This window comes from Patiria miniata, unplaced genomic scaffold, assembly GCF_015706575.1.
Source record: "Patiria miniata isolate m_02_andy unplaced genomic scaffold, ASM1570657v1 HiC_scaffold_7, whole genome shotgun sequence".
Classification (NCBI taxonomy): domain Eukaryota; kingdom Metazoa; phylum Echinodermata; class Asteroidea; order Valvatida; family Asterinidae; genus Patiria; species Patiria miniata.
The window spans coordinates 33,242,979-33,270,785 of record NW_024037074.1 but is presented as its reverse complement, the minus strand read 5'-3'; the positions used below and the strand labels follow the sequence as shown (position 1 = coordinate 33,270,785).

At 41.6% G+C, this 27,807-nt stretch overlaps 2 protein-coding genes across 3 annotated transcripts in view; one reads left to right on the top strand and one right to left on the bottom strand.

The window, feature by feature from the left end:
* Positions 1–21,253, top strand: part of LOC119744410 (lamin-B1-like) — a 31,183-nt gene extending 9,930 nt beyond the window's left edge. The window contains exons 2-10 of one of the 2 annotated variants that reach the window (XM_038220334.1): positions 2,265–2,454; positions 2,684–2,776; positions 4,289–4,459; positions 6,610–6,735; positions 7,549–7,769; positions 9,458–9,647; positions 11,279–11,506; positions 13,173–13,232; positions 17,296–21,253. In XM_038220334.1, coding sequence (XP_038076262.1) covers positions 2,265–2,454; positions 2,684–2,776; positions 4,289–4,459; positions 6,610–6,735; positions 7,549–7,769; positions 9,458–9,647; positions 11,279–11,506; positions 13,173–13,232; positions 17,296–17,325 — 1,309 coding nt within the window. In that variant the 3' untranslated portion in view covers positions 17,326–21,253. Of the gene's footprint in view, positions 1–2,264; positions 2,455–2,683; positions 2,777–4,288; positions 4,460–6,609; positions 6,736–7,548; positions 7,770–9,457; positions 9,648–11,278; positions 11,507–13,172; positions 13,263–17,295 lie in introns of both variants that reach the window. The other variant, XM_038220333.1, reaches the window with a different exon arrangement.
* Positions 21,254–22,811: 1,558 nt separating this feature from the next.
* Positions 22,812–26,844, bottom strand: LOC119744409 (procathepsin L-like). Its single transcript, XM_038220332.1, has 6 exons — positions 26,523–26,844; positions 25,398–25,671; positions 24,986–25,148; positions 24,639–24,838; positions 23,627–23,861; positions 22,812–23,048 (listed from the first exon to the last, which is right to left on the bottom strand). Exons 2-6 carry the CDS (start codon positions 25,656–25,658, stop codon positions 22,957–22,959), a joined length of 951 nt encoding a protein of 316 aa, XP_038076260.1. The 5' UTR covers positions 25,659–25,671; positions 26,523–26,844; the 3' UTR covers positions 22,812–22,956.
* Positions 26,845–27,807: the final 963 nt, after the last annotated feature.

The following is a 27,807-nucleotide window of genomic DNA, read 5'->3' as shown; positions in this document are numbered from 1 at the left end:
CGTACACCATTGTTGCACACACACGTGCAGCTGTAGGGAGTGGCCGTTGCCAATACACACTGTACGTCCACCCACGCTACAGCACCCTTGACATTTGAACCCCTGGGCACACATTCCAGTGTGCCAGACGCTTTTCTATTCACAACTCCAGTGACTGAAGGTTGTCTGGGGACAGTGTGGATTCAATCGTAGTGGTTCACTGCAGTTATTTTTTTATTTCAAAAGAACCCCAAATGTTGTAACTGCCCCTGATTTCATTGTGTCAGTACTGCCAGTGTTAAGTGATGCTGGAAAGGACAGAAATCATGTGTCTTTTAGAAAAAGGTGCTACAATTTACAAACACGTTGTTTTAGCACCAGATTTTTCCTTCAAAATTCTGGGGTTAGTTCCTGACAACCGAGGAACTACTGGTACAGTTGTGTTTCTCTGATAAATGTGCTACATGTATGAGATCATTATTATTCCATGAAGCTATGATTATTCTCTGTACATGATTTTCCACTGACCTAACTGTCTTGCTGGCATTGTGCAGGTTTAAATACATACCTGACCTACAACTTACAAGCCCAGGTGGTGCTATTGATATACCTGCTAAAGTTGGCAAACAGGTCATTGTGCCACTATTTATAAATCACTTGACTGGTTGACTCCGTCAATAGATAACAATGTGGAAGTGTGCCTTCAATGTGTACTCAAGCCCACACAATAAACCATGAATGAACTCACATGAAACACCTTGACCATTATCTCTGGTGATAATCTTCAAACATGTAGTATCAACCCTGGTTATTGGCTTATCACATTAAAAGCAACATCCTAATGAAGGACCACCTTGTCCAGGTTGCATTCACTCTGAATCTAACAAGTTAAGGAGATCAGTGGCGATTGTACATAAAACTTTAATGGGATCTGTTCTCCAGATAATCTTAAATGGATCATTTAATTTTCAAATACCTCTGATGTTTACATTTCTAAATGAAAACATCCAAAATCTTATTAAAAATTTGTTAAAAGGGAACCCACATTAACCCTAACCACCCCAACTCCATCAAAATCCATCCTCCCATTTTGGTGGATTTTGGGGGACTTGGTCCAGGAGGCCGGGCGTGACTAAATATTGATGGAGTATGATGGACTTAGGCCTAATGGCCTGAAGCAGTGCTAAGGGTATCCGAATGATTTTGCCTAGCTTCCTGTACTGCTATAGTGATAAAAGCCATGTGTAGCAAGTCCATGAATGTCAACCAGTGCGTCAGTGGTGGATTCCATTATGTCATGCACAGTTTTGTATTGGAAGCACAGTGATTGATGGATTTTGATGGACTAGGTCCTGTTCCTAGTAAAGACGCTAGGGAGTTAGGTTTAACCAAAAACACTATAATTGTAGGCTTTACTTCACACAAGAGCCATGATACTAAGATACATTTTTCCGTAATTTAACCTTTAAATTATTAAGCAGTATTTTTCAACATGAATAACAAGTCTGGTGGCTTCAACTGCCATCGTGCTTCATGCATAAGGAGCCGCCAAGCTTAAATATTCTAGCTGCACACCAAGTCTATAATTCTTGCTCTGTATTTACAACTGCAACTACATGTATCACAAACTAACTGAGCGAGTCTTGTTGACCATAAATAATAATAAATATACATGTACATGTAAAAACATCTAATATCACATTAATTTCTGTATGTTAAGGTTCCTATGTCGCATGGAAATTTTAGTGTCAATACCATAAACATGTAGGATTTGTAATTCCATTTGAAGTGACCCAGTTCCCAGACGCAAGATGGATGGAAATTTGTTTGCGTATCAAATCTCTGACCACTTGCCGATGTCAGAAATATATACTTTTTCTGACCATTTATCCTTGAAAAGTCATTAAGATCCGTTCAATTGTAATTGAATATTTTTAATTCCCATTGGTGCAGTTTTAGTGTACACTGTAAGCCCTACCCCTGCTGAATCCAACAGGATCCAACTACATGTATATCATATACTCGGTGGAGCCTGTTGGATTGAGCAGTAAACCCCTTGTGTACATTCCTGATGCAAAATGTTGGATTCAGCAGGCAACTGAACCGCATTATAACGCCAAGTTGGACTCCGTTGGATTCAGCAGACAACTGAAAATAAGGCACAGTGGATTGAGCAGGAAACTCTGGTTGGACTCTGTTGGAATTAGCAGGGTAGTCCTGAGGAACTACTAGGGGGTTAGCGTTAAATTAAGTTTGATTACATGAATTTCTCCTTGACCCGTTAGGTACCGGAGGCTGGAGAAAGATCTAGACGCGGCCAACAAACGCATCCAGGCTCTGGAGACCTCCCTTGGGGAGAGAGATGGCCGCATCAGCGCTATGATGTATGAGAAGAAGCAACTGGATGATCTGATCAATGAACTCAGGAAGAACCTGGCACATAAGGAGAAGCAGCTGAATTCTTCTAAGAAGCAGGTGAGACAGTTGAGGGGATTCCAGGTCAAAGGTTATAGTCCTGTCTGTGATGTGACATCCAGGAAGATCAACAAGTTCCATTGATAGCTATATGGTTACCTTAATTTGCTCAAACCTATTCCAATGGACCATAGTTTAACTAGTGTAGTTCAGGATTATACAGGGTGAGTCAAAAAAGCAGAGCCCAAACCTAAAAAAATACATTTCATTTTGTTGTTGATGCCTACAGGTTGAGGAGGAGACAGTGCTACGTGTTGATTTGGAGAACCGTCTGCAGAGTCTCAAGGAAGAGCTGGAATTTAAGAAGCAGTTGTATGATGAGGTAATGCTATATATGCAGTTCTGATATTTGAGGCGTGTGATTGCACCTGCATGTCATCGCACGCCTAAAATCTTCCCCAGGAGTGCGAATAATTGCACATCGTTTCTTGACCCTAACTCCCGAAGCCTTTTTTTGCTAGGAACCATCCTCAGTCCTTCAAAATTTTGCACTTATGTTCAAAATGAAGGATACCCAGCACCTCAATCCTTCAAAATCGTCAGATCGTCCTGCCTCAAGAAAATGCATTCATCCGTAATCCTCCAAAATCCTCCTCCTTTTCAAAAACCATTCATCCTCAATCCTCCAAAATCCTCATGTTTCTCAAACACCATTCATCCTCGATTCTCCAAAATCCTCCAAAATCCTTAATCCTCCAAAACCGCCATGAGGATTTTGGAGGATTGAGGCGGGTTTATAGGGATAATGTGGAAGCCATAAAATGAACCAGGGTATTCATGGGCTTGGATAGATTTAGAGCTATTTACAAGTTACCAAGTTGTTAGATGCCTGTTATGCTTTTCTAACATGCTTTCCCAACACACTTTCCTTTGGTGAATGTAGTACCAGTACCTTGGGAATCTTTTTGAACTAGAACGTTTCCTGAACTCTATACTAGGCAGTAAAGATTTGAAATTTTGCTGAGTTTGGATTGTTGGTATTAAACGAGAGGATCAAACAGAAAAGAAAGGCACTTGTGAAGTTATCGAAACATCAACCTGAAGGCTGTGGTTCATGGTACCCGGTAGGTGTAAAAAGGGAACGTGCATTGGCGACTTTATAGAAGTACATGCTTCGGCTGCAAATTTATGAAAGTTAAAGTTGAAAAGTTAAAGGGAAGATACAACATTTGAAAACATAAAAAACGAAATGATCAAATCATCATGAAATATCTTAGTGGATTGTTACGGAATGACAGTCTAAAACATCCTGTAAAATCGTGGCTCCGGGTGTGCTGACATTTTCAAGAAAAAGTGTATTTTTCCAACACTGGTCGGACGACCAGCGTTGGAGAAAACTGGATTTTTTTTAAAAAGTGCTCCTAATTTGTAATATTTAGTTAGTCTGCATTCTCTTTGCAATTAATTACACACCTGTGTAGACTACAAGCCTGTTCGGACTGATTCTCTGATCTTACAATTCCCCAAAGTCTATACATTTTTCCGTTTCATCTTAAGTGGGGTCAGGGAACCAGACTACAAGAATATGATTGGTTTTCTTGGTTTTTCCAGCATCTACGAACCCAAAACGTGAAACAAGTCAGTGTAATGATTTGCTATAACATACTTATCCTCCAAATCCATTTATTATTGAAAATTGCAGCAAAAGCAAATGTTGTACATTCCCTTTTAAGCAATTTTAACTCTGGCAAATGTAGAACTATGCAATTTGCAAATTTGCTACGTACAAGTGCGTACATGTGAACCTTCTTTAGTTGCACCAACACAATGATAGACAATTCAGTGACATTGCGAGCTTTAAAACTGATCGCTGTACCTTGTGACAATTGTGCAGGAAGTGAAGGAGCTGCGTAGCAAGTCGGCCATCGATTTCACTGAGATTGACAGCCAGGCTCGCAGCCAGTATGAGAGCAAACTGATTGAGAGTCTACAGGAGCTGAGGGAACAGCATGAGCTGCAGACCATGCAGCTACGTGAGGAGACCGAGTCCATGTTTGAATCCAAGGTGACAGATTTCCCAGTATCATCCCCCCCCCCCCCCTTGCCAAAAGAATTTGAAAATAACTGTTGTTTTTAGCAATACAAAAGTTTTATCACCAAGTAACACCCCCCCCCCCAAAAAATAAAGAAGGCCAAGTTCAGTCATGGTATTAATCCAAGGGGACACATTTCCTAGTGTTATCCCCCTCCACCCATTTTGTTTTTTTAAATCACCATTGTTTCTAGCAATACAACAATTTTCACCTAATAAATCCCCCCCCCCCCACCCGAAAAAAAAAGTTAAGTCATGGGAATAGTTTCTCAAGTTGTCTGGTGCCCCACAGCAATTTGGTTCTCACATGGTATACTGGTTCCCAGCCCCACTTTTTGAATCAATTACTGGCACCAGTCTACTCACAGGGCATATCTGTTTGTGTGCAAAAGCAACTCCAAAGTAAAGCTATTTTTTAGGTATTGCAGATGCCTTTAAAAAGAAAAAAAAATAACTTTTTTGGTTAAAAAAAAATTTCATTGGTCAAAACTAATAAAGACGAGAAAAGCGCATTGTTGAAGTGCATGGACATGACAGTACAGTCGACTCTCGTTAGTACAAACTCTGTTGATACAAAATTCTGGTTATAACAAACATAAAGCCTTGGTCCCGACTGTGCATTTATGTGCACAATGAATGGGACTGATGTTCCTCTTAGTACAAAATTCTGATATTTACAAACAATTTGGCTAGGTCCAAACGAGTTTGTTATAACGAGAGTCGACTGTATATCTTTCACAGACAGCTAATGTTATACAAATAATGAATGTTTATGAGTGCAATGGTAACAATAATTTCATGAGGTGACAGATGGAATGATCCATTTTTGACAGATGGAATGTTCTGCAGAGTGGAATGGAACATTCCATCTGTCACAGAAGATTATTGCACAAATGTGAAACACTCATTGCACAAGTGTGAAACACTCATTATAGTCAGAGCCACACTCACAATAGTCAGAGCCACCAAAAGTGTGTCCGTGCAATGGAACTTCCATTCACCGTGGAATGGAACTTCTATTTTCGCCGTGCGGCCATGCCGTGCATTGGGACGAATAATTAAATGACACGTGATCAACGACCCACCAATCAGATGACAGAGATTTATTCAGGCGTTGTATAAAAGTGAATTATCTATCAGTATCTTTTCATTTCCTGGAAATTGTAGTGACAGGTTTTGAGTCGACAAGCCAGCTAAAGCCACAGCACAGTCCTGTTATCAGAGAGCTAAGATTTCCGGAATGATGTAGAAATAGATTACGAGGAGTTAATAAATTAGGGTTTATTCAGCATGAAGAAAGAAATCTGATTTAGAGTGGGTTAAGAACCTGTAGGGCCACTGATTTTCTCTTTCAGTATTTTTTCCCATTTCAGGAAATCATAAATTCCGCCTTTAACATTAAAATGTGTGAGCAAATGTTTCCTGATTCATTCTATACACGTGTGTCAAGTACTGGATGTTAAGAAAAGACTTAACTAAAATACAAAACCACCAAAGGCCTTACATCACGCTTGAAATTGCAAATGTGCACAGAAATTACGTAATTTTCATTGTTTAATATTGCTTGTACATTAGGCCCCCCCCCCCCCCAAAAGTCTCCGGTTTCTGGTATGCGCGCGCGTCTCCGTAGACATGCGCGTCGGCAAAATGAAAAAGTGGTTTTTTTTTCAATGAAAGATGATGTCTCAAAACCGCCAAACTCACTGGTTTGACTGGAATCCTGCTGCTGCACAATTTTAACGTGTTTGTGGATGGGGTTATGATCGAGAATAAGCTTTATGTGGCCTCTCTGGACTCCCATTTAATTGCACTAAGTTTAGTCGGGCACCATTTGCAGTCATCAGCCGACATTTGAGGCAAAAAAATCGGGGGGGGGGGGGGGGAGAAAAAAAGCCGCGTCGCCGCACCAATTTTTGGGCAAGCTCCATACCAGAAACCGGAGACTTTTTGGGGGGGGGGCCTTAGTGCACAACTATGGGTTTTTTCAAAAACCTGAACTCCGCTTCAAACTTTGTGCCGTTAATTCTGTTTACTTTTTCCACTAAAGCAGAAAAATGAATCCCTAAACCTGCAGTATTCCTCCTTTTTTTCAACGTGTTATTTCTTTTTTCCTCCTGATACAGCTGAGTGACTTGAAGGCCCTTGCTGAGCGTTACCGTAACGCCTCAGTCACCAGCCAGGATGACTTGCGAATCATGCGTACCAGGGTGGATAACCTGCAGTCTGAACTGAACTCCATCAAGGCTCAGGTAAGAGCTTCACCTTGTGCTCCATTATAATGGCTTCTTTTTCCAACAGGTACTTAAAATCCCCTCACTACAGCCTGCAATTATGGGGTGCTGTGGTCCAGTGGTTACAGTGTTCAACTTGTGTACCGTGGTACATGGGTTCGAATCCTGATTGGGAACATGGTGCTTGTGCTCTTGAGCAAGGCACTTTACCATTATTGCTTTGTCCTTCAGATGGGACGTAAAGCCGTAGGTCTCATGTGTTGTGTAATATACGTTAAAGAACCCAGTAACACTTGTCGCTAAGAGAAGGGGTTTGCCCCGGTGTTTCTGGCAGTGGCTGCTTAATGCGCCGCAGCACCTTGTAAGCCCTTATAAGGTGCTACATAACGGGTCTCGCATTTCTCATAAACTTCATTTACCTGTCTTTAAAAATAGACATTATTACCAGTGCCTGATTGTTGGTAGATACGTGCACTATATAAGACTCCGGTATTATTATTATTATTACATGGCTACACAAAAACCACAAGTTGATTTTAATAAGAAATGGATATGTTGACAAGACTAAAAGAAGCCTGCAATTGCCACCTTTGATACTTTCAGAAAAATGCAAGTGGAAAATGGACAGCTACGTTGCTCTAGGGCCCTCAGCGACACCAAACCCTCTGCAGGTTATGTGGTGGATATTTCATTTCCCCCCCAATCTCACCCTGCACCATACAGTGCTTGTGGTTTTGGGCAGCATAGGGAGTAACAAGCAGGGTGGCTTGGGGCTTTACCAAGAGTACTGGGCCAGTCCAATGATATTCCTCTTTCTTCTTTTTGCGACAGAATGATGCTCTGATTGCTCGCATCAAGGACCTTGAGGATCAGCTGAAGATGGAACAGGACAACCACTACGAGGCTCTGAATGACCGTGACAAGGAGCTCCAGCAGCTACGGGATGCTATGGCCCACCAGATGCTGGAGTACCAAGAGCTGATGAACATCAAGCTGTCCTTGGATACGGAGATCGCTGCCTACCGCAAGCTGCTGGAAGGAGAGGAGACCAGGTCAGAAACACCCCAACTTCTTACCCTGAGCGAGTCTTGACCCAAGACGTCAGTAATCAAGAGCGATCATTTTGTAGCAATGGGGGCGGGCCATTTTATGTAAATAAGACCGTCTGTATAAATCAGGCATGCAACTTTTCCTCGGATCAGCTGATTTCCTCTTTTTTACTTCCCATGTGTGCCATTGAAAATAGAAAAACACTGGGAAAAATTTGAATTTCCTCTTTTTTTTTGCGATTTCCCAGTTGCATGCCTGATAAATTTGAACAAACACGTTCCTTTTTATAGACCTTTCTACGCTTGGTTGGCAAACTGCACATTTTGCCAACCACAGGTTGCTAAACTATGCAAGGTCCATCACTGCAAAAGTGAAGAAGAGTTATTACAGATAACCAAAATATTATTTGATTGTTGAAAATACAACATTGTCAAAAAAGCTACAACATGATTCCTAAACACGGCTTTTTACTATGTATTGAGGGCGTTATGGGGACTTTTTTGGAAAAATATGTTGCCAACCACGGCTTCAATTTATGCGGTTGCGGCAGCCCATATGAAATGGCGCCAATGTTTACAAACAAAAGAAAGGTCTATAGCTCCATGCTTGATCACTGCACATATAGCTTGTATGTTTACAACCGTCGGGTGAGCCATGATGAAACTTTTTCTCGATCGCTGATTGGTTCCATAGGAAAGCGATGATGCTTGATTACGTAGTGCGTATATTTACAACCGTTGGTCGAGCCTTTGAACCTTTTCTCGATCGCTGATTGGTTCCCTAGGAAAGCCTAGGGAGAAAATAAAGACAAAGTTAAACCGCTGAAACAAAATGTCCAAGACGTTTGTGCGAGTAGGCCCACTGGTCTAATTGTGCCATTAGAGGGCGCACTATGCACCGTCCACTATTGATCACTATCATCGTGGGCCAAGACCAACGCTGAGCTTGCAAAAGTCAATTTCGGGAATATCTTATATCAGTAGTGAGTAAAAAAAATAATTTTCGGTGGGCTTCTCTTTTTAGCATTTCACCCGTCCCAAAGAGTATATTAAATATTTAATTAACTACCATTTAAACACTGCTAAGAAGTGTTAATTCGTACACTACCCCACACTCTCCGCATGGACTGCCTTGTACAGTTACCTGTGCTGGACTATACCTAGCGCAACACTCACACCATAGAAATGGTCCAGGCATGGATAGCAATACAACGCAAGATGTCAGAACCAACTCTGGTTGTTGAAGTTTAAGGTTTTGATGGAAACGGTATGTATGGCGTTCAGCAACGGCCATTATCATGTGCCAGACCCTTAAGCTTGTTTTAACCCTAACCTCATCTAAAGCTACAAAATACTACCAATAGTAAACTGTAGTATGAAATACTTCAGCATATAAGTATTCTGTAGTATTCAGTTCTTCATCCCAAAGTAATGACTAGGACGTTAGGTTAAGCCACACGTTTATGACTGCCCCGCCATATTACTATCCCCTTAAAAGTCTGCTGGAGTTAAAACTGTGGACATTCTAACATCAATGTCCAAAAATTAGTGGCTTGTTGATACCAGTGTTGCTAGGACAAGTTAATTTCAAGTTGTACTAAAATTGTGGCCGTTAGGTGGTTGGCACATTTTGTAAATTATTTATTTGGATCCAGGAGGGACTTTCTGATGATTTTAAATTTTTTCCACAGGCTGAAAATCACGCCATCCCCACCCCGCCACAAGTCCCACCCTACTCAGCGTCAAGCCCGTGGAACCAAGAGACGCAGGCTTGATGAGGAGGAGAGTATGGTCCAGAGCTCTACCACCACCGGCCTGGTGGTTATCATTGAGAGTGACCTCAAGGGCGATTTCATCAAGCTTCAGAATGCATCGGATCAGGTTGGAATGCACAGAAAAATGAATATCAACGTGTTATCTTTCATTTTCTTTTCATTTTTGGGTGGGTTGACCATTGACTTTTCGAGAATTCTCACTCAAAAATGTCGACCCCTATTTTTCCCAAAGCGGAAAAGTAGCCATCTTGAAAAACGATCCCTCCACAACATGGCAAAATAGCGCCACTTTCGAGCCCAATTGCATCCAAAATGTTCAGAATTGGAGGCCTTAAGTTCGGGCCAGAGGTTCCTTGCTATATCTCTTCAATTCCCCAATTTTACGGCGCTCAGAACTCTCTAGTAAAGAATATTTTGAGGGTATAACTTTTATTCATGAGCTCGGCGGATGGGTTTTGGCCTATTAATACTGGTGTGCACCCTGAAACAAGTGGCACCAGACTAATGCACGTGTGGTCTGGGTGCTTCGTCACTTTATACATGAATAGGCAAGCCTCGTAAACTTGGTCCCAGACACAGTGTAAGACACAAGTGACAGTCGGTCAGTGAGGTAGGTAACCAGTCAAATTCACAAGTGACAGTGTTAACGCGGTCTTGTGGGGTACCGGGAACCAAGGGTAACAGTAGGGATAATGGTACCTCGTAAGTTGGTCTTTAGAAGTCTCAGTATCCTAGGAGTGAAACGGTATGTAGTTTGAGATTTCAATAGAAACAGAGGAGAACAATAGTAGGAAATAAAGGTGGAAAATGCGCCAACAAAAGAGGGCGCGCTTTTACCACTTCTGAGCGCCCCTTGGACGGGACACCGTGTGTGCGCACTGTAGTTTGTGTTTGAAGTATGCACAACTTTTTTATTTCCTGAATGTGCACAAAGCCAAGCCACAGCGTCTGTGCGTGAGCGTCAGGCGTCTTCGGCGCTCGATTACGAACGAATACGTTCTAATTTAACTTGCAACGGTCTCCCAGACTAATCCCTGACCCCAATAACTTTAGATATCATTTGAAATACACAGTGGATGGATCGGGAACCAGTCTAGGTCACCCCCAACTCTCCTTTTTTGGCCGTTGATGGGGTACTTGTGCACGGAGCCCATAGTGGTACCCCATAACTACCCATATGTGCGGTTGTGTGAGTTAGTGAGTGGGTCATTAAGTTAGTAATATAGGTCCAAAACGAATTACATCTTCTTCTTCTTGCGTGTGGTCTTCCTAGCTGGGAAAGGTAGTTGTCTTGAGCCAGGTCTTTGCTGCAGGAGTGAGCTCATTGAGGGAGCCCCAGCCTCCTCCTAGGTGGTGGATGGGGCAGGCCATGATGAGTTGGTCAGCTGTCTGCGGCTCGCCACACTCGCACCTGTCTGAGTCCGCTAGGTTTCATGCATGCTTACAGGCATTGAACCGCCCTACTGCAGTTCGGAGCCGGTTGAGGCGGCACCATTGCTTGCGGGGGAGGTTCCTTCCAGATGGGGATGTTGAGACTGGTAGCGTGGTTGTCAGTCTATCTCCGGGCTGAGTCCTCCTCCATTCCGCGAGGAGCCATTGCTGTCTGTTTGGCTGAGTGCTCGCCTTCATATGTGGCTCTACCTGTCCTGAATTCTCTTGGTCTACCTATCCTGAATTACATCATTTATCATAGCTAACAATTTTTTTTCTGATTTGTTTTGTATTATTTTGTTTTAGGATCAAGCCTTAGGTGGCTGGCTCCTCAAGCGTCAAGTCAACGGCGGGGAGGAGCTGAGCTACAAGTTCTCCTCTAAGTACGTCCTGAAGTCTGGCAAAGAGGTGACGGTCTGGGCCTCCGGGAGCGGCCATGGTCACAACCCACCCTCGGACTTGGTCTTCAAGAACCAGAAGACCTGGGGTTCTGGCAAGGAGGTTGTCAGCACACTGGTGGATGCATCCGGGGAGGTAAGAACAACTTTGTTCCCATGGTCGACCTGCTGTTGTCTTTAAAGAGAATGTACATCATTGGCTTTTAATGTAATTTTCAGAAATGAACTATTTGAGGGGTTAGTATAATTGAACAAATATTGTTACACTGACATTTTTAAAGTTTTGTGTTCGAAAAGGTTGGAAAAACCAGGAAAAACAAAAATGTTCATGTAGACTGGTTCCCTGACTCCACAAAAGATAAAATGGATCACTTTATAGATGATGGAAAATTGTAAGGCAAGGGAACCAGTCTAGCTGGCCTGCACCCGTTCATGAACATGTAACCAATAGCAAACAAAATTTGGACTAAAAAATGGTAAATTTGGAGCAGTAGTTGAAAAATAGTTAGGTTTTTCCAGCGCTGGTCGGCCGACCACCGTTGGAAATCTATACAAAAAATACCATTTTCTTGAAAATGACTTCACACCAGGTGCCATAATTTTACAAGATGCTTGAGACTGTCATTTACCAACATCCAAAAACTTGGTAGTTTTATTTTTCGATGTTTGCAAATGTTGTTTATTCCCTTTAAACCCTGGCAGGGGAAGGATAGTAAAATTGGGTTCCCAACCACTCTGGAAATCAGGGAAAACCTTGGAAATGAGTTTCCATTTTTATCCCCCTGGCTTTCAAGCCAGACAGGGGGATATTGCGATCGCGCATTCCTTTTGTGTGTCAAAGTTTGTTTCTGCATTCAATAGGGGACGTTGAACAATAGAGGACAATAGGGTCCCCAATTCCCGAAGGTCCCCAATTTGGATTCATGTACAAAACATACAGGAGGTCTTCCTAAACAGTTCAAACAACAGAGGGACAATAGGGGTCCCCGATTGCAGGCAAACACACTTGATTGCGTTTGTTTATGGTGTAAATCGAGGACACACACACGTGCAACATCATCGGTGAATCGAGGACAGGAACCAAATCGAGGACGACCTCGATTAGAAATGTCAAGGAATTTGGGGAAAACACAAAAAAAAATTGAAAAAAACTCAACCATTTTGACTGAGCCAGAAGGGAAGGGTTTTGCCAGTTTGGCGTAGAGTATGTGTGGCTCGTACCATGTGTCCAAGCTGTGTCCATTGAGTGACTGGTTATGGCGGCTTTTTAACCTTAACTCCCTAGGCCTTTTTGCTAGGAAGTAGCCTCAATCCTGCAAAATCCTCCAATTGGCCTCATGGAAAAATAGCATATAACCTCAATCCTGCAAATTCCTCTGCTATTTCTTGAATATGGTCCATGGAGGAGTGACCACTGCCTAAATCCTGCAAAATCCTCCGGCTATGACTGTCAATAGGCTGAGGCAGAGGCAGTGACATCCTGGAGCAGTGCGGAGGATGTCAAGTATAATCAAGGACTAAATTTATGCACGGCTGAGCATAAACAACACAAGGTCGGGCCCAAGACCTTGACACAGTGCGTACTCCGAAATCAGCAACGCACTTTTGCCATGTAACCTCAATCCTGCAAATTCCTCCAATTTGCAAAGAGGATTTTGGAGGATTCAGGGCGGTTAGGGTTAATGTTTTTGCAGTGTGAATATTATCAGTATCTTGGTTTGCTGCAACCACCTATGAAGCACATTATCCATTTATATTGTGACTTTGTGTACTTATTTTGGTTGTTTGTCGTTTTTGTTCAGGTGATGGCTACACGCACCATGAGCACCACATCGATCAGCTATGACGGCGACTCTCAGGAGGTGGGCAATGAAGAATTATTTCATCAGCAGGTTAGGGGGCTCTCACCAATGCAGAATCATTTTATCACTGGGTTAGGGTGTCATCTGCTGTATGCTGTCCATCACTCCTTGTGCATTTGTTTTTTCAGTTCAGTTCATTTCGCACATTAATCTCAAACAGGCGTTTAAGAATACAACGATATTTCTAAGTCGTGTAAGTAAAGGAAATGATAGCCTTGCTGTCTTTACATTTGGGAAACATTGCTTGTTATGAGGGAGTGACCCAACAGATCCATCCAAAATAGCATCTGATTTCCATGGATTTTGAAGGGTTTGGGATTTCATACTTTGAGTTCTTAGTTTGGACAAAGATTTGGCCTTTGGATTACTGCAGGATAGCAGATGAATGCAGATTCAGGAACTCCCTAGGATTAGTAGCAGTGGGATTAGGTGTAAAAGGAACTCAGCAGCTGTAGCAAACGAGCCTGCAGAGCTCGCAGCTGGCCGGTGACTAAGGGACACATTTTGCTAGCAAATTCCGCTGACTCCGCAAACGGTTGTTATTAAAAGAGAACCTTTATAGGTCTCTCACAAAGACGGCCTTCTCTGTAGGAGAAGTGCAACTGCGTATTTTACGCAATCCAGCACGCATTGCGCAGTGTTGAAAATGTTCCAAACATGCGCGCTTGTTACTTTAAATGTGTTCGAAATATGACGCAGCCGATGCGCGTTATGCAAGTTGACGCTCAAAATGCTGATGCAGGTGGCTGGTCTGTAGAAAAAGACGTCATTTGAGAGCTCAGCTTATAGAATGGCAACAAGTTTCAAACATAAATGAAATCTTATCCTCTTCAGTTATCGCAGTTGTTTGGCTCAGATCCAGTGACATTTTGGCACAAACATAACAAGGTTAGGGTATTTCGGAAATAAACTTGAATAGGAGCTGTCTTCTCGCACACGTAGCATTTGCCGTAACATTTTGTGTAGTATTTGTATGCCAGCAAGTGTGCACATCAACTACAGTTTAACCACAGTCTTGTCAACATGATTTAACTCCAGTTTTCTCTGGAGTCTGTTAAACTTCCTTCACAAGTCACTGACTGTGCAACCTGCTATTGGGTCAGATTCCCTAAACCAGTCAGCCAACCCATGCAACCTCAGTGGTCAAGTAGTAATGGAGTTGTCCGCATTAAAGACGGTGTCTCGTGGAGCTTTTTGGTCTGTAAAGCAGTGGGAGGATTTAGCCTTGAGTAAGGTCATTGCTTGGAGTCTCACCCGGGCAAAGTTGTGAATTTTTGGCACGGTTTCAGACAGACCTGAGTATATACATATTATATCGTTTCTTCAGATACTGTAAATCCATTGGTTCTGTCGGCTTTGCCTCGGGTGATATGCGCTCCGGGGGTGTTAAAAAAGCCATATCCCACATTACACTCAGTCAACAATTGTTAGATAGTGCCCATGAAATGTTGCTCATGAAGGGCAAAGCAATATACATGTAAATGCACATGTAATAGAATGAAAGTGAGCTATTCCCAAAGTATTCTACTGGGCATGGTTACATGTGTACTACATGTATATCAGCATATTGCAAACTCAACCTCGTGCCCCGTGGGTACGATCTTGCAGCGCCATGTTATTCCCATCATGCCTTGCGCGATCGTAACCCCTGGAATTGTGCAATTTAAATATACCAAAATACGGTATATTATAATTAGGGCTGCAGTTTGTCTGTTTTACGTGCCGACGCCATCTTTAAAATGTTAAAAGTTGTGATTTTGAAGAATCAATCCTTTCAAACACAACGTTTGGACGTTGTGTTAATTAGCAAAGATTTGTATTAAATGTACGTACCCCTTTCGTGCCTTTACAACCACAGATACAGGGTTTTTTTTAGCGAAAAACGCGGCTGACATAATCCATATCGTACAGGCATCGCGACTTTTGAATCATAAATTTTTTTTTTGTATGTGACGTTACGTGCAAAGCTAAGCACGCGAGCGCATTATGGGCGCGCCCGGCGTGCAATCTTCGAAATGCCCGCGCAGTACGCTGTGAATAGCCATTCAGCGTCATTTACGTCATCATCACAGCCAGGGGTTAGTGTAAGGAACGAGCACGTGCCCCTGGAGTCGAGGGTGTTGCAAACTATAACAGAAAGCAGTGGATCATGAGGTTGCCCTTTGTCACTTTTGCTCTTGTGAACAAGTGCTTGTGCAGGCAATAGCTAAAATAGCTGTAGGTTGCATAGGTTAATGAGCAGATATTCAATATTGCTTAGGTTTGTTTCACACTATAGCTTGCGTACCCAGCTGTTGTCCTAATGCCACCCTTGCCACCGCACCTCCCAGCCCCAACCCCTTCCCAGCCCCAACCCCTTCCCAAGCAGTCTTGTATAAGTTTTCATGTATTGTCTTGTGTCCAGTGCCTTCCATGTGCAAACATGCAATTTTGTGTTCATGTTTGTCTTCTACTGTCTGGAAATTCCTTTCCATGTGCGCGCACTAGTCCTTGAAAGTTGCGCTTTTACTTGAGTTAGAACTGGACTACACTACCCTATACCATTTGTGTGTGTCTCTTTCTCTTTGTTGTTAGCCATCTCGATGTGAATGCATTGTCTGCTAAAAAGCCACTATTCCCCCCTTCCTATCTCATTGCTTCTCATCCAGGTAGGTTTATCACACATCCCCCTTTTCTCCTGCTGCATGCTCTAATTCCCCATGCTGATAGCTTCCTGTGTTTGTGTGTTATGGTATCTTCCAATCACCTTAAGAGTTACTGACAGGCATGTCTGTTTCTTGTCGTTGTTTTTATGAACGAGTGTTACTGTAATTGTTGTGCACCTGTTGTTTATCTAGTCTCTGGAATATCCCCTTGCACAGCAATGTGAGCAAATTTGTCAATTAATTATGCAAAACAAGACTGCATGTTGACCTCAAGATTCATATGATTCAGCAGGGGCCTTTTATCGGGTCAATTCAGTAACCCGTTGTTGTACTACAAAAACATGTCAGCCAAATTGACCAATCAACAGCTTGGTCCACATTTCAGATAGAAATGATGTCACATTTTCTGAAGTCAACTCTGATTGGCTGGCAGCGCGGGGTCGCATAAAATTTGCATTGCTCAGATATATCAGACGTTGGTTACGGAGAGGGGGCTTCGTTGGACAACGGGTGATACTCAGACTTCTGTTGATGTAGAACTATTTAACAAATAAATATAGAAAAGAAAGGGAAAAAACCCATATCGTCGTGTGACAAGGAAAAAGACGTAAGCAGCCCAGGCACGCAAAAAGCACTTTTGGAGATAATCGAGTTGAAAGGTTTTGTGCTGCCATTTCTAGATTAAAAATCACATAAGGTTGAAATTTTGACTGATAAACCTTGTTAATAATTAAAATAATAACGTGCATTTTTATGTCAAAATATTACTTAATTGTGAAGTTATTTCAATTTTTATGCTAACGACCTTTTACCGGGAACTTCACAAGCCTTAAATGTACGCTAAAGCTGCATGTTAAATCCTTACGTCCTTTTGCCAGGAACAAAGTTGGCTTTGCGTACCCTTTTGGGGGGACGTTAGCGCGTTTGGAACATTTTTTGTTAAATGAGAATTACACGCCTACGATCTTTTGCTGGGCACAAATAATGACAAACCTCCTTCCGTCTTTTGTTTACTGTTAATTACGTCAGAATGACGTAGCCCCTTGAGACAATATGTATATCAAATGGAAGATATTTCCAAGCTCTGTCAATTACCCGAACAATCTGAATTTGACCTTTTGACCCATTTTTCCGCCCTTACGACCTTCTTCCAGGCACCCGACGATATGTTATGTTATGTGTAACTGCCATTTCCAGTGACACATAACATACAGAATGTTGCATGCTTTCACTGATTATAAGCCTTGTACTGATTCTGAAACTTCTAGATGATACCTGAAGGTCCATACTCATGCCAGACACATTAGACATGAGAAACATGCCATCACTGTTGTCATGATCTTAACAAGGGTTTCTGATAACAAGTACTTGTAACTGTGAATGATTCTGATATCAAACTTTTGTCTCGTCTTCAACAGGGCGATAATAGGGGATGCTCCATCATGTAAGCCTGCCGACTGTGATGTCATCATGATGTCATTGTGATGTCATCATTAGTGCATCCAGGAGAGTAACAGTTGGACAGCGTCAACTTGCAGAAGGGTCAACTTTTGGAAGTTAAACCAATTGGTGCTACTCTTAGCATGCAGTAAGATGTGAATTGGCGTAACTTTGGATTCCTCCGCACAAAGAACATCCATCATTGTTTTTAATAGTACTTTTTACTTCCACATAGCTGTTAATTAGATGATACGTAAGGGTTCAATAAGGGAATGACAATGTGCTGAGCTGATTTTGATTATCATGACTATGCAGAGTCAGTCGCCTTGTTCAGATGTGGTGGACACAAGATGAGGGCGCTATTTGGTTTGGCTAACCACTTCGCGCCGGCATTATGTTGACATTGACCGTACCCAGGCGCGGGATTGTTTTTCACAGACCTCGATGCCACAAGGGTTCAGGCTGTCATCTGCAGGTAGCACACCCTGATATTTCTGGCCTCACTCGCTGCGAGCGGGTCGCAGACAGATATTTCTGGCCTCGCTCGTTGCGTGTTTATCCGTCATCTGTTCCGAATACCAAAAAACATTTGCGTGTATACACATCATCTGACGTGAACTGGTTAAACCAAAATTTGAGCAAAGTTGTATTTGCCCAAATTTAGCCAAACCTAATAGCACCCCCTATTGAGTCAATATTGTGTATGCGAATCTCAAAAAAAGGGTTATGGATCTAGCTGTGGAGCTATTGAGATATGTCATGCCCCTTCAGAAGTCGTCATTGACAATACAATGTATTGAAGAAAGTATAAAAGTTTGTGGGGGTTCGGCTTGCTTTAATTTTGTGCACGAACGTATCTGCAGAGGCACTCCAAAACAGTATGGACACTTATGTGATAGTAGGAAAGTCAGGGCTGGGGCGCGTGTAAGGCCCTTTTCTTGTGTATTAAAATGTTTAATACTTGGCCTTTCAAGTGTACGTGCTTCATTCCCTGATCTTCCTATAATAGGAAGAGTTTGATAATGCATCGGCTCAAGACAGAACCCATGACCACTAGAGATGGCAAACAGGAGGTACAGGTAGTTTCAAATGGTTATAAACTTATTAGTTATTGAAAACAATGTGACTTGTACAGAGCAAAGGTAGTCTTAGCTTCAATTTAGAAGTAGGGCGAAGTATTTTTGAATGAAAAGTTTTGATTTACATGTAATCCAAAGCAGTAGCTTTTGCAACATCGTATCGAATAACATGTTTTGCTTTTTTAAATCTCACCTGGTTAGTGTACAGGTTAATAGTTTAGTTTTATGCAGCAAATGACCAGGATGATAATTAACTTTTTGTGTTTAGTTTATAGGCAGTCACATAGGTGCTTTTGTAGATTTTAAGATTACACTTTACATGGATCCGTCATACGAGAAATATTATGGTGATTGTAAACAAGGAACCAATTCCGTTCAAAGTCAGGATTTGGGGGGGGGGGGGTTTGTTTTTTACTTGTTTATTATTTCAGTTAATGAAATTTGAGAGTTCTGCAAAGGAAACTTAACAAAAAACGAGAACAGAATGCCAAATAATTAGCTCCTGTCTCCCCGTCGACCCAGCAAGGTCTTTCCATCTTACCGATCTTCAAAGTAGTGTTGGTAGTTTGATACCAATTCAGTGCCGTAGAAGTTTATTTCTGTACAGCAGGCCTTTAATACCTGAAGTCTATTTTTCGTTACATGTTAGTTATTTAAGTAACAGTACCCATAGTTTTAGGCAGTCTAGGCAAAACATGAAAGGGATCCCTGTGGTTTTTTCATTTCTATGAAACAGTGTGAAATACGCATAAACGTCTCCCAATGGGACACGCACGGTTTTTACAGACTACAGTAATGTGAATTCCGACAAGTATTATTCAGTTTTGTGTAATGTTCTCATTTGGCCAGTCATGAATCCTATTGTCACTACCACGGCGTAACTTTTGCACAAGGTGCTCTTTTTGAGTAGAAGCAAGCCCACCATCTCAGAGTTAACCTTGATTAAAGTTTACTGAATTTTTCTTGAGGAGTAGGTTAAAATATTGTTAGATTGGTTCGCTGAATTTTTGATATGAAGGTCCGTGTTTGTATGTATTGACTTGCATGCACATTGCCTTTTCATCGTGAAAAGGTACATGTCTCTGGAAAGACTAGTATGTTGATTTGTTTCCTTGTGGAAAAACTTAACATGGTAAGTTACTAAAGAGCTTCGACAGGTGTTTGATCATGCATTTTTTTTACTTCATGATATTCTAGATTTTGGAATGTAATTTAATTATGGCGGAAAAATTGAGCTGGATTCTTGTTGTAGGGATGGCTAGTTTACTTTTTGATTCTTTTTGTCATGAAAAATACACGAAGTGTTGGATGTAATTGTCGGATGTTTAGGTTTTTCGATTGATATGTAAGTTGTGTGGTTTTTCTGGTTTTTGTTGTTGACATTTTAACATGGCACTAGTTTGCTGTTCTGGATTCTCGATGTGGACTGGTCCTGATGTGTATAGAATGCACTGTATGACAATACTAACACTTGCCTTATGTACTTTAACCTTTGGTTGTTTTTTTGTAATGCTCGATGATTGGTTTCATTTCCATTCCAAACTTGATTATCATGTGACAATCTCAATTGAAATCCTAGGAGTACCTTGCCGAAGTATTTGAACTGGACCATTCGTAATACACGAATGGTTATATTTTATAAGATGAATATGCAGTTCACATGTAATGTGATTTGTCAGCCAACCTGATTATTCAAATGACATTTAAAATCAAAATGACAGTAGACCTTAAATAGTATTTGTATTTACACCTAAAAAGAAATGGCTGAATTAGAAATGGTAGACTGCATGCATATGTCGACCAACTGCCAAAAAGTACTTGCTAAAAGTGGCAACATTGCAGGCGCAAAAGCTTGAACTAATTTTATTTCCTTGTTGATATTAACATGATTTTATCAAATTACAAGATCATGATTACAAATAGAAAAGTACATTTTAAATTTTCATATGTAGTTTAGATTCACCGAAGTTCAACTTCACGGCTGAATACTTACTTCATTTATTTTATAAGAGGATTTAGGTTTATTATTTCATAGCGTATCTTATGCCGATCTTTGCATGTTGCGAGGTGGTCAAAACCTGGAGGTAAATTACAATGTACCTTTTGACCATTTCTGTAGTGTTTGTTGTTTTAGGTTAGACAATCATGATTTCGTTGTTGAATTAGTTTTATAGAGATGTTGAAATAAAAAAAGACTTTTTTTCCACTGTGACTTTTTTTTTTGGCCACTGATGGTGTTTTGTAATGGTTAAAAATTAGGAATTTCTGGTGTCAGAAAAAAATGGATTTTAAAAATTCAGCTTTGTATCTGAAATAAAGAACACAAAAATGTATTTGGTACGCATAGTTCATAGAAAATGGTGTGAGAAAAAAACATCGCAGTATGTTGATGGAAAACCTGAAAGGATATCTTTGGGTTTAGGACCAAAGTAGTTAACAGGAATAGTTGCCGATTCTTTCGGTCGCTCTGATCTCGGAAAGAATGATGCAACATGACGCCACTTTTTTCCTCATATACCATCTATCTCAATTAAGGTCAGTTTGCAAAAATGTTGAAAAGACATGAATCTAGGACTGAGAAACATTTCCAATTTGGTTAGGAAATACTTAGAAAATGTTCTTGACTCTCCGTAGACATTGTACACGACCGCTGAAGTGGCGTCTGGATACTACATTCTTTACCTGATCTCCCCACCGACTGAACAGTCCTTATGTTGCCAAGACTAGCACTATAAAGAAAGTTCAGTTCATTTGTTTTACAGATTAAGTATAATACACTGCTAGTTTTAATGGTGTTAGGTTCTTTCCTTTTGAATATTAAGAATAAACATTAGAATGTGCTTGCTAAACTTTACAATGTGCTTGCTAGTTCATTCGTGTAAATTATTTCTGGTTAGAAAAGCAATCCCAAGGAAATAACTGACAACATTCGCCCCAAACGATTGAGGATTCCGATATGACATCCCAGTGAATGCCAATATAAGTTAGCCCACGTGTCAAACTTTTCCGGAGCTATTGGAAAATCAGATTATGTCCTCATAGTAGACCGCGCAGTTTGTAGACGCTGACGTGTGATGTGCACTCTGGCTCATTACAATAGTAGAAGTACATGTATGACAGTCGTACTCGTACTCCACCAATACATGTATCCTGCAAATGCATGGTTTCGGGCTTTTTTCCTTCAAATTATAAATGACATTATTGGCACCAAACGTGTGTTTAAGTTTCCTCTACACTTCTCAGGCAAAAGTCCATCCATTACATCCCTGTATTGTGTGTTCACAATTCACTGATTCAAAAGGCTGCAGACAATATGGAGATTTCAAACTTTCCAGGAGCACATCCTGGACCCCCCCCCCCCAAACAAGCCGGGCGTCACGTGTGAGTGGCACTTATTCACAGCTACATCCCTCCTGAGCCAAATATGGACCCGCCCTGAGTAAACCCACGGAAATCTACTAATCATTACAACACCTCACCCGCAGATTCTGTGTCTTGATTGGCCGAGGGCGAGTCACATGGTACTTTCTATTTTTGCTATATTTCTGTGCACGGCTAAAAGTACTATACCCGTAGCAACCAAAGTACTATACCATGGCGCGATGTTTGTGTGCAAATGCAAGATGGTGTGCGCGTCGAGCGTTGCGCCAGCGCTACAGAGTTGGGTTCAAACATTTCGTGAAGGGGTGGTTTGGAAGAGAGAAATACATGTACAATTTTCACCAATTTTCTATTTTCACTGTAACAGTATTAAGATTGAAATAATGTTAAAATATTAAAACCAAGCAGAATCTGTGGGAGAGGTGTTATTATACAAATAATGAATGTTTGTGAGTGCAATGGTAAGAATAATTTCATGAGGTGACAGATGAAATGTTCCATTCCACGAGGCGAAGCCGAGTGGAATGGAACATTTCATGTGTCACCGAATGAAATTATTCTTTCCATTGCACGAACGTGAAACATTCATTATTTGTTTTATATAGCACCTAAAAAAATACTTGTCATCTGACTGGTTGACTTTTAATAGCCAATTTATTCAGGTTAAAAACTGTTTGAAAGTTCGACAAGTTCATCATAATTATTAAATTTATGCAAACTGTTCAACAAGCTGAGAACAATCATATTCAATTTATCTCGATTTAAAACAGCGCCACCGCCAGCAGTAGTGACACCGCGCAATGGAAGTTCTATTCACCGTGCAATAGAATTTCGATTGCACTGTGCGCTGCGCGCCACGCGTGCGCCATGCGTTGGGACGAATAATTCAAAGACATGTGATCAACGATCCACCAATCAGATGACGGGGATTAATTCAGATGTTGCATAAAAAACACAAACAAATATTGACTGTTTTATCTCGTGGTGAAGTAAAACTAGCCTCCCTAGCTCGGTGACCCGTGGAGCATTCTATTTTCCCTCGGCTTCGCCTCGGAAAAATTAAAAGAATAACCATGGATTACCTCGAGCGAGAGGCTAGTTTTACTACATTCAATATTTGCAAAACATTTGGAACCTAAACTTATTTTTTTGAGTCGATGAATTCGTTTCTCCAGTGATCTAGTTTGGATATGTTGCATCCGTTGCGATCCCACACATATTTTTCTTGTTGCGCGCCATCAGAACGTAGCCATTCATGCCCCAAGATACACCTGAAAGGGGAAAAGGGGGGGGGGGGTAAGCTTTTTACTCAGTTCATTTTGTTTTGGGGTGTTTGTGGTGAGCGTGGGACAATGGCATCCTAAAATGGCATCGGCAGGTAATATGTGCAAAAGTGTGCCTTTGATGACAGAAGCATGAAATAGGGCATGTCAGAATATACCTTTATGATGTTATATGACCGCCATCAGTGCCCCCTGGAATGTACATTGAGACTAGCGGGAGGAGACCCAATGTGGCAAATATCTATTTAAAGAACTTTGTACACAACTCATGTTCCAATTATTAATACATCAAAAATAATGATCTTAGTGCCATGCAAAAATAATGATCTTAGTGCAATGCATAATGATCTTAGTGCCATGCTAAATTAGGAGTCCCAATGTGGTAAATATCCACTTAAAGTACTTTGTACACAACTCATGTTCCAATTATTAATACTTAAAAAAAATGATCTTAGTGCCATGCTAAATTAGGATGACTTGGAAACTAACTGCTAGAGGCTAGTTGGACGAAGATAAACTAGAAATTCGACTACATTCTTTTACATTGAACAGAATAATGCATTTACCCCAAGAGTTTTTGCAGATCCAATATTCCTGGCCATTCTGTTGCCCGTAGCCAACAAGCAGCATGCTGTGGTCCAACAGGGTGGAAGAACAGTTACCACTGGCGTACACACCGCTGCTGTAAAACTGGAATGATGCCTGACTAGCATCAATACTGACCATGACTGGCTCTATGTCTACGGCTTCGGCTAAGGCATCTTCACTCCCGGAGTTGACTTCCTTCCCACCAGTTGGAACCTAGGTATTAAAAAACAAGACCTTTTTTGCTTAAGGATTCTGTAAGGGGAAATCACAACAACAACGATGATGAGGATGGTCGTAAAAAATATTGTGTTCTTTTGTTGATAACGAAGCACTCTTAAACCAACATAAAAGTGGGTCTCTTTTGTTCAGTTAGGGTTTGGCCTGACGCCAAGCTCAAGGCGGGGTTGGGCGTGATAATGTAGCACAATGTATACAGTTGTTGTAGCCCGTTAGTTTTTGCTGTAGATTTAATTTGTTCTGTGCAGAGTAATTTGTACATGGCGTGGACTCAAAATCGGAGTTGTCTTGAGTTTGAAAAACCTGTTTGTGTGTTCTTTAGCTGGCGTTTTTCGCAGCATGGGGGGGGGGGAGCAAGAACCCAAGGGCAGATCCCGGAACACAATTTGGGGGGGGGGGGCAAAAAATGTGGTCCTCCAAAAAAGTGGGTCAAAAGAATTACGGCGTGGGGTTCGGGGCCCGCTTAAGGGGCCCGAAAAATTTTTGGATTCTAGATGCTCTGTGGTGCGATCTGAGGCAATTTCTGACCACTTTAACCAAAGTTTTTTTGAGGAAAAGATGGTGGTGTACTCATTGCCTGCCTTTATTGCGATGTCACATAAAAAAAAAAAAAATGGTTTCGTTTTTGGGGGGCCATGGCCCCCTTTGGCCCCCCCCCCCCCTGGATCTGCCCTTGCAAGAACCCACTATTTTCACGCTACAATACTTTTTGGTTGGAACTGCTCACAGTGTATTTCTTATATTTTGCTTTACCTCGGCATAAGGTGTGCAGTATCTGCTACGGCATGTCCCATTGCCTGGCTTGTACTCGTTATCTTTACAAAGGCCGCCCAGTTTGTGGATGCAGTCAAAGATGAAATCGGCAATGTGAGATTGGCAACAATCTTGCACCTCTTGAGCGCTCAGCGTAGCAAGTTTGCCAGTGTTGATAGCATGGTAACTAGCCACTGCGTCTGTGGAAAGACCAAGATCACTCAACGAATTATATTCAAGCAGTCGAGTTGGTTCTTTGCCTTTGATCTAAGTGATTCGTTGCCTGCATTTAAAGATTGGCCTTTTCTTCTACTGCTCATACTGACTGCCGTGCATCGTTCACGTACCGGCTGCAGCAAACGCTGCCGCTGAGCCAGACTGGCCCTGGTTACGCACTGGTGTGACGTCACCCTTCGTCCGCCAATCCACGCTCGTTGGCAGGACCACGTGGTGCGACTGTACGACTGGGGATAGCTGACGGTAGGTGAAGGTAGATTGCTTTCTGGTCATCTACTCAGAAATTGAGGAAGAACACACGTTGGTTCTAATTAGTTTGGTAGGATATTCATTTTGGTTTACGAAATTATGTTTATATTTTTATTCCCGAATAAAGCAACTGAGTATACCTCCAGTTACAAACGACATCATCAGAGTTCTACCTTTTAGAGAATAATAAAATACAAGAACAAGATAACCTCTGAATCATGCAAATTTGTTTTTGCTACAGACCTAATTTTCCGAAAAAGGTCAGGCTGATACCTGTGTCTGGTCTCCATATTCGTTCATCGATAGGTCGAAGGTTCTATCCAGTTTAGAATAGTGCTCATTGATGAAGACATAATTCCTTTCCCATATAGACCTCTTCTCGACTTCTTCAGACATGCTGTCGTATTTCTTGCCGTACTTTTCTTTCCATGTCTTCCACTCAATCTCGGAGTGTATGTCAATATGTGCAGGGGAAGCTACGTCACAGGAAACGAACAATCCCGCCAGAAAGCACAGTAATGATGTTGTCTTCATATTGTGGTCAAATCTGAAAAGGAATGATCGAACAACAAGACAAGGTATAGTTCCAGCTGGTCCCTTTTTATTTTTAGAGTTCAACTAAGAAATTGACTAGATCGGGGTTTGAACGTGCGACCTCCGCCAGAGTGAAGTTTGGATCTTTTGGAGTGGTTTTTCACAATGGCCCATAGTGAAAATCACTCTAAAAGAGTGAATTAACTGCCACTCTTTTGAAGAGCCTTAAGGAGGACAACTTCGAGTGTAAATTTTTCACTCTTTTACATTTAGAGAGTAACAAATTAACTGAGATGTTGGCATTTCCTCATTTTGTCAACACCAAAACCCCGCATATATGCCATGTAGCCAGGGATGCTAGCAACATCAGCAATGCTGTGCAACAGTCGGATATAGCATGCATGGGATATCACTCAAAGAGGATATATACGGCTTTGCATAATAACTTGACACAAACGGAAACCGTAGGCTAGGTGTATTATGATTATTTTGAACAAAGACATCTGTGTAAACTCATGCATGATAATTGATGTACTGTTCATTTATGACAAAAAAACAAATCTGTCCATCTTACTCACGTAGGGCTAATGATTAACGATGACTATAAGTAGGCCTAGACAGAAAGCCCTCCATAATCAGAAATTGTACGCATTATCATTAAGGCCTCATCAGGAACTAGTACAGGGAAGGACTGAACAAAGTTACTTTGTACCCTCCGATATCCCACGTGAACTGCCACATCACATCCAACGCAGTCAATAATATTGTGCACCATTGACCCCTATACGAATTATCCTGGCTTAACTTCCGTATGTATCAATGCAGTAGGCCTACAGTTAAACGGATAGGTCTAATTAAACTTACCAAATAATGCACATGCATCTATTCAATTTGCAGTTCTGTCAGGTGGCTTTTCTTTTGACTAGGTGCGCACTTCTATTGAAGAAAAGTGTCTATACATGAATGCAGATGTCCGCCTGTTGGAGCGCAAGCTAGATCACGTGCAACCGTAGGCCTAATATACAGCCAAGTACTTGTAGTTCAGGTGAAACGAACTACATGTACATGTACACCTCTATGACAAAAAGCAAACCTGTAACCCACAACACAAAGGATTTGTTGACTCAGTCATAAATTCATACTCGATTGCCCTTATCCTTGACACGGTCGGTTGATGTTACGCATGCAGTTAAGTTGTAGCCCCACCTGTAGTTTGGACATACTGCACTAATCACGGTTGGGATCCCCAATAATAATGCGGGGGGGGGGGGGCTTTATTTAATATATAACTTAGGTGGGGCCAACTTATGGTACGTTGCATTGGGATCTCTCAAAAAGCCCATGTATATTACTTTCCGGCGTGATGCATTTGCGATTCAACATTAAAAATAATTTACATAAAATAAACATTGTAATATTTTTTCATCGTTTGCTTGTGGCAAATACTCTACGTTTAAAAGAAGTCCAAGTATCCCACCAATGTAGCCACTCCATCATGATCGAGGGTGCCACATGATCAGATACAACGACGTATTGAGGGACGAATGGAACAAACTCTTTGGTTTTTAAGATATAACTATAATCACAATTAAGCACGTGACTGACACTGCTTAATAATGGGCCGATCGAAAATGTCTTGAAAATCGTCTTCCTCTTCGTCGTTCTCGTAAAATTCATGCGCGCCACTGCCTGCAAGTTCGTGTGTGGCCGATATATCTTTCTGCTTATTTTTCAAAGCGTGGATTGATAGGGAGGCTAGTCCTACATATGTGATCCTTTCCACTAGAATTCCGCTCCGTGAGTGACCGTACAACAAGGGCGAATTTTGCCTAGCAACGCTGCCTTCTTTGGTGGGACTACGCTGGTTCACTGCACGCTGTTCCTTATACCAAGGGGATGCGTGTAGACGGTTCCCGATCACTTTAGCTTTCATGTGGCTCTGACTTCGAAAAGGCATGTAGTTATGGATCGAGACAGAAATTATGTTCAACATTAAGATTTGAGTTAAAATCGGTTTCGATCGGGCGCCATCTTGCTAAATATTGAACATAATTTAACGGCTCCCCACCAGCCTCTCTTGAACCGGTGAGGGGTACTTCTGCACAAGGCGGATACCATAGATGCTGCTTCTTCGTGACGTCACAACATC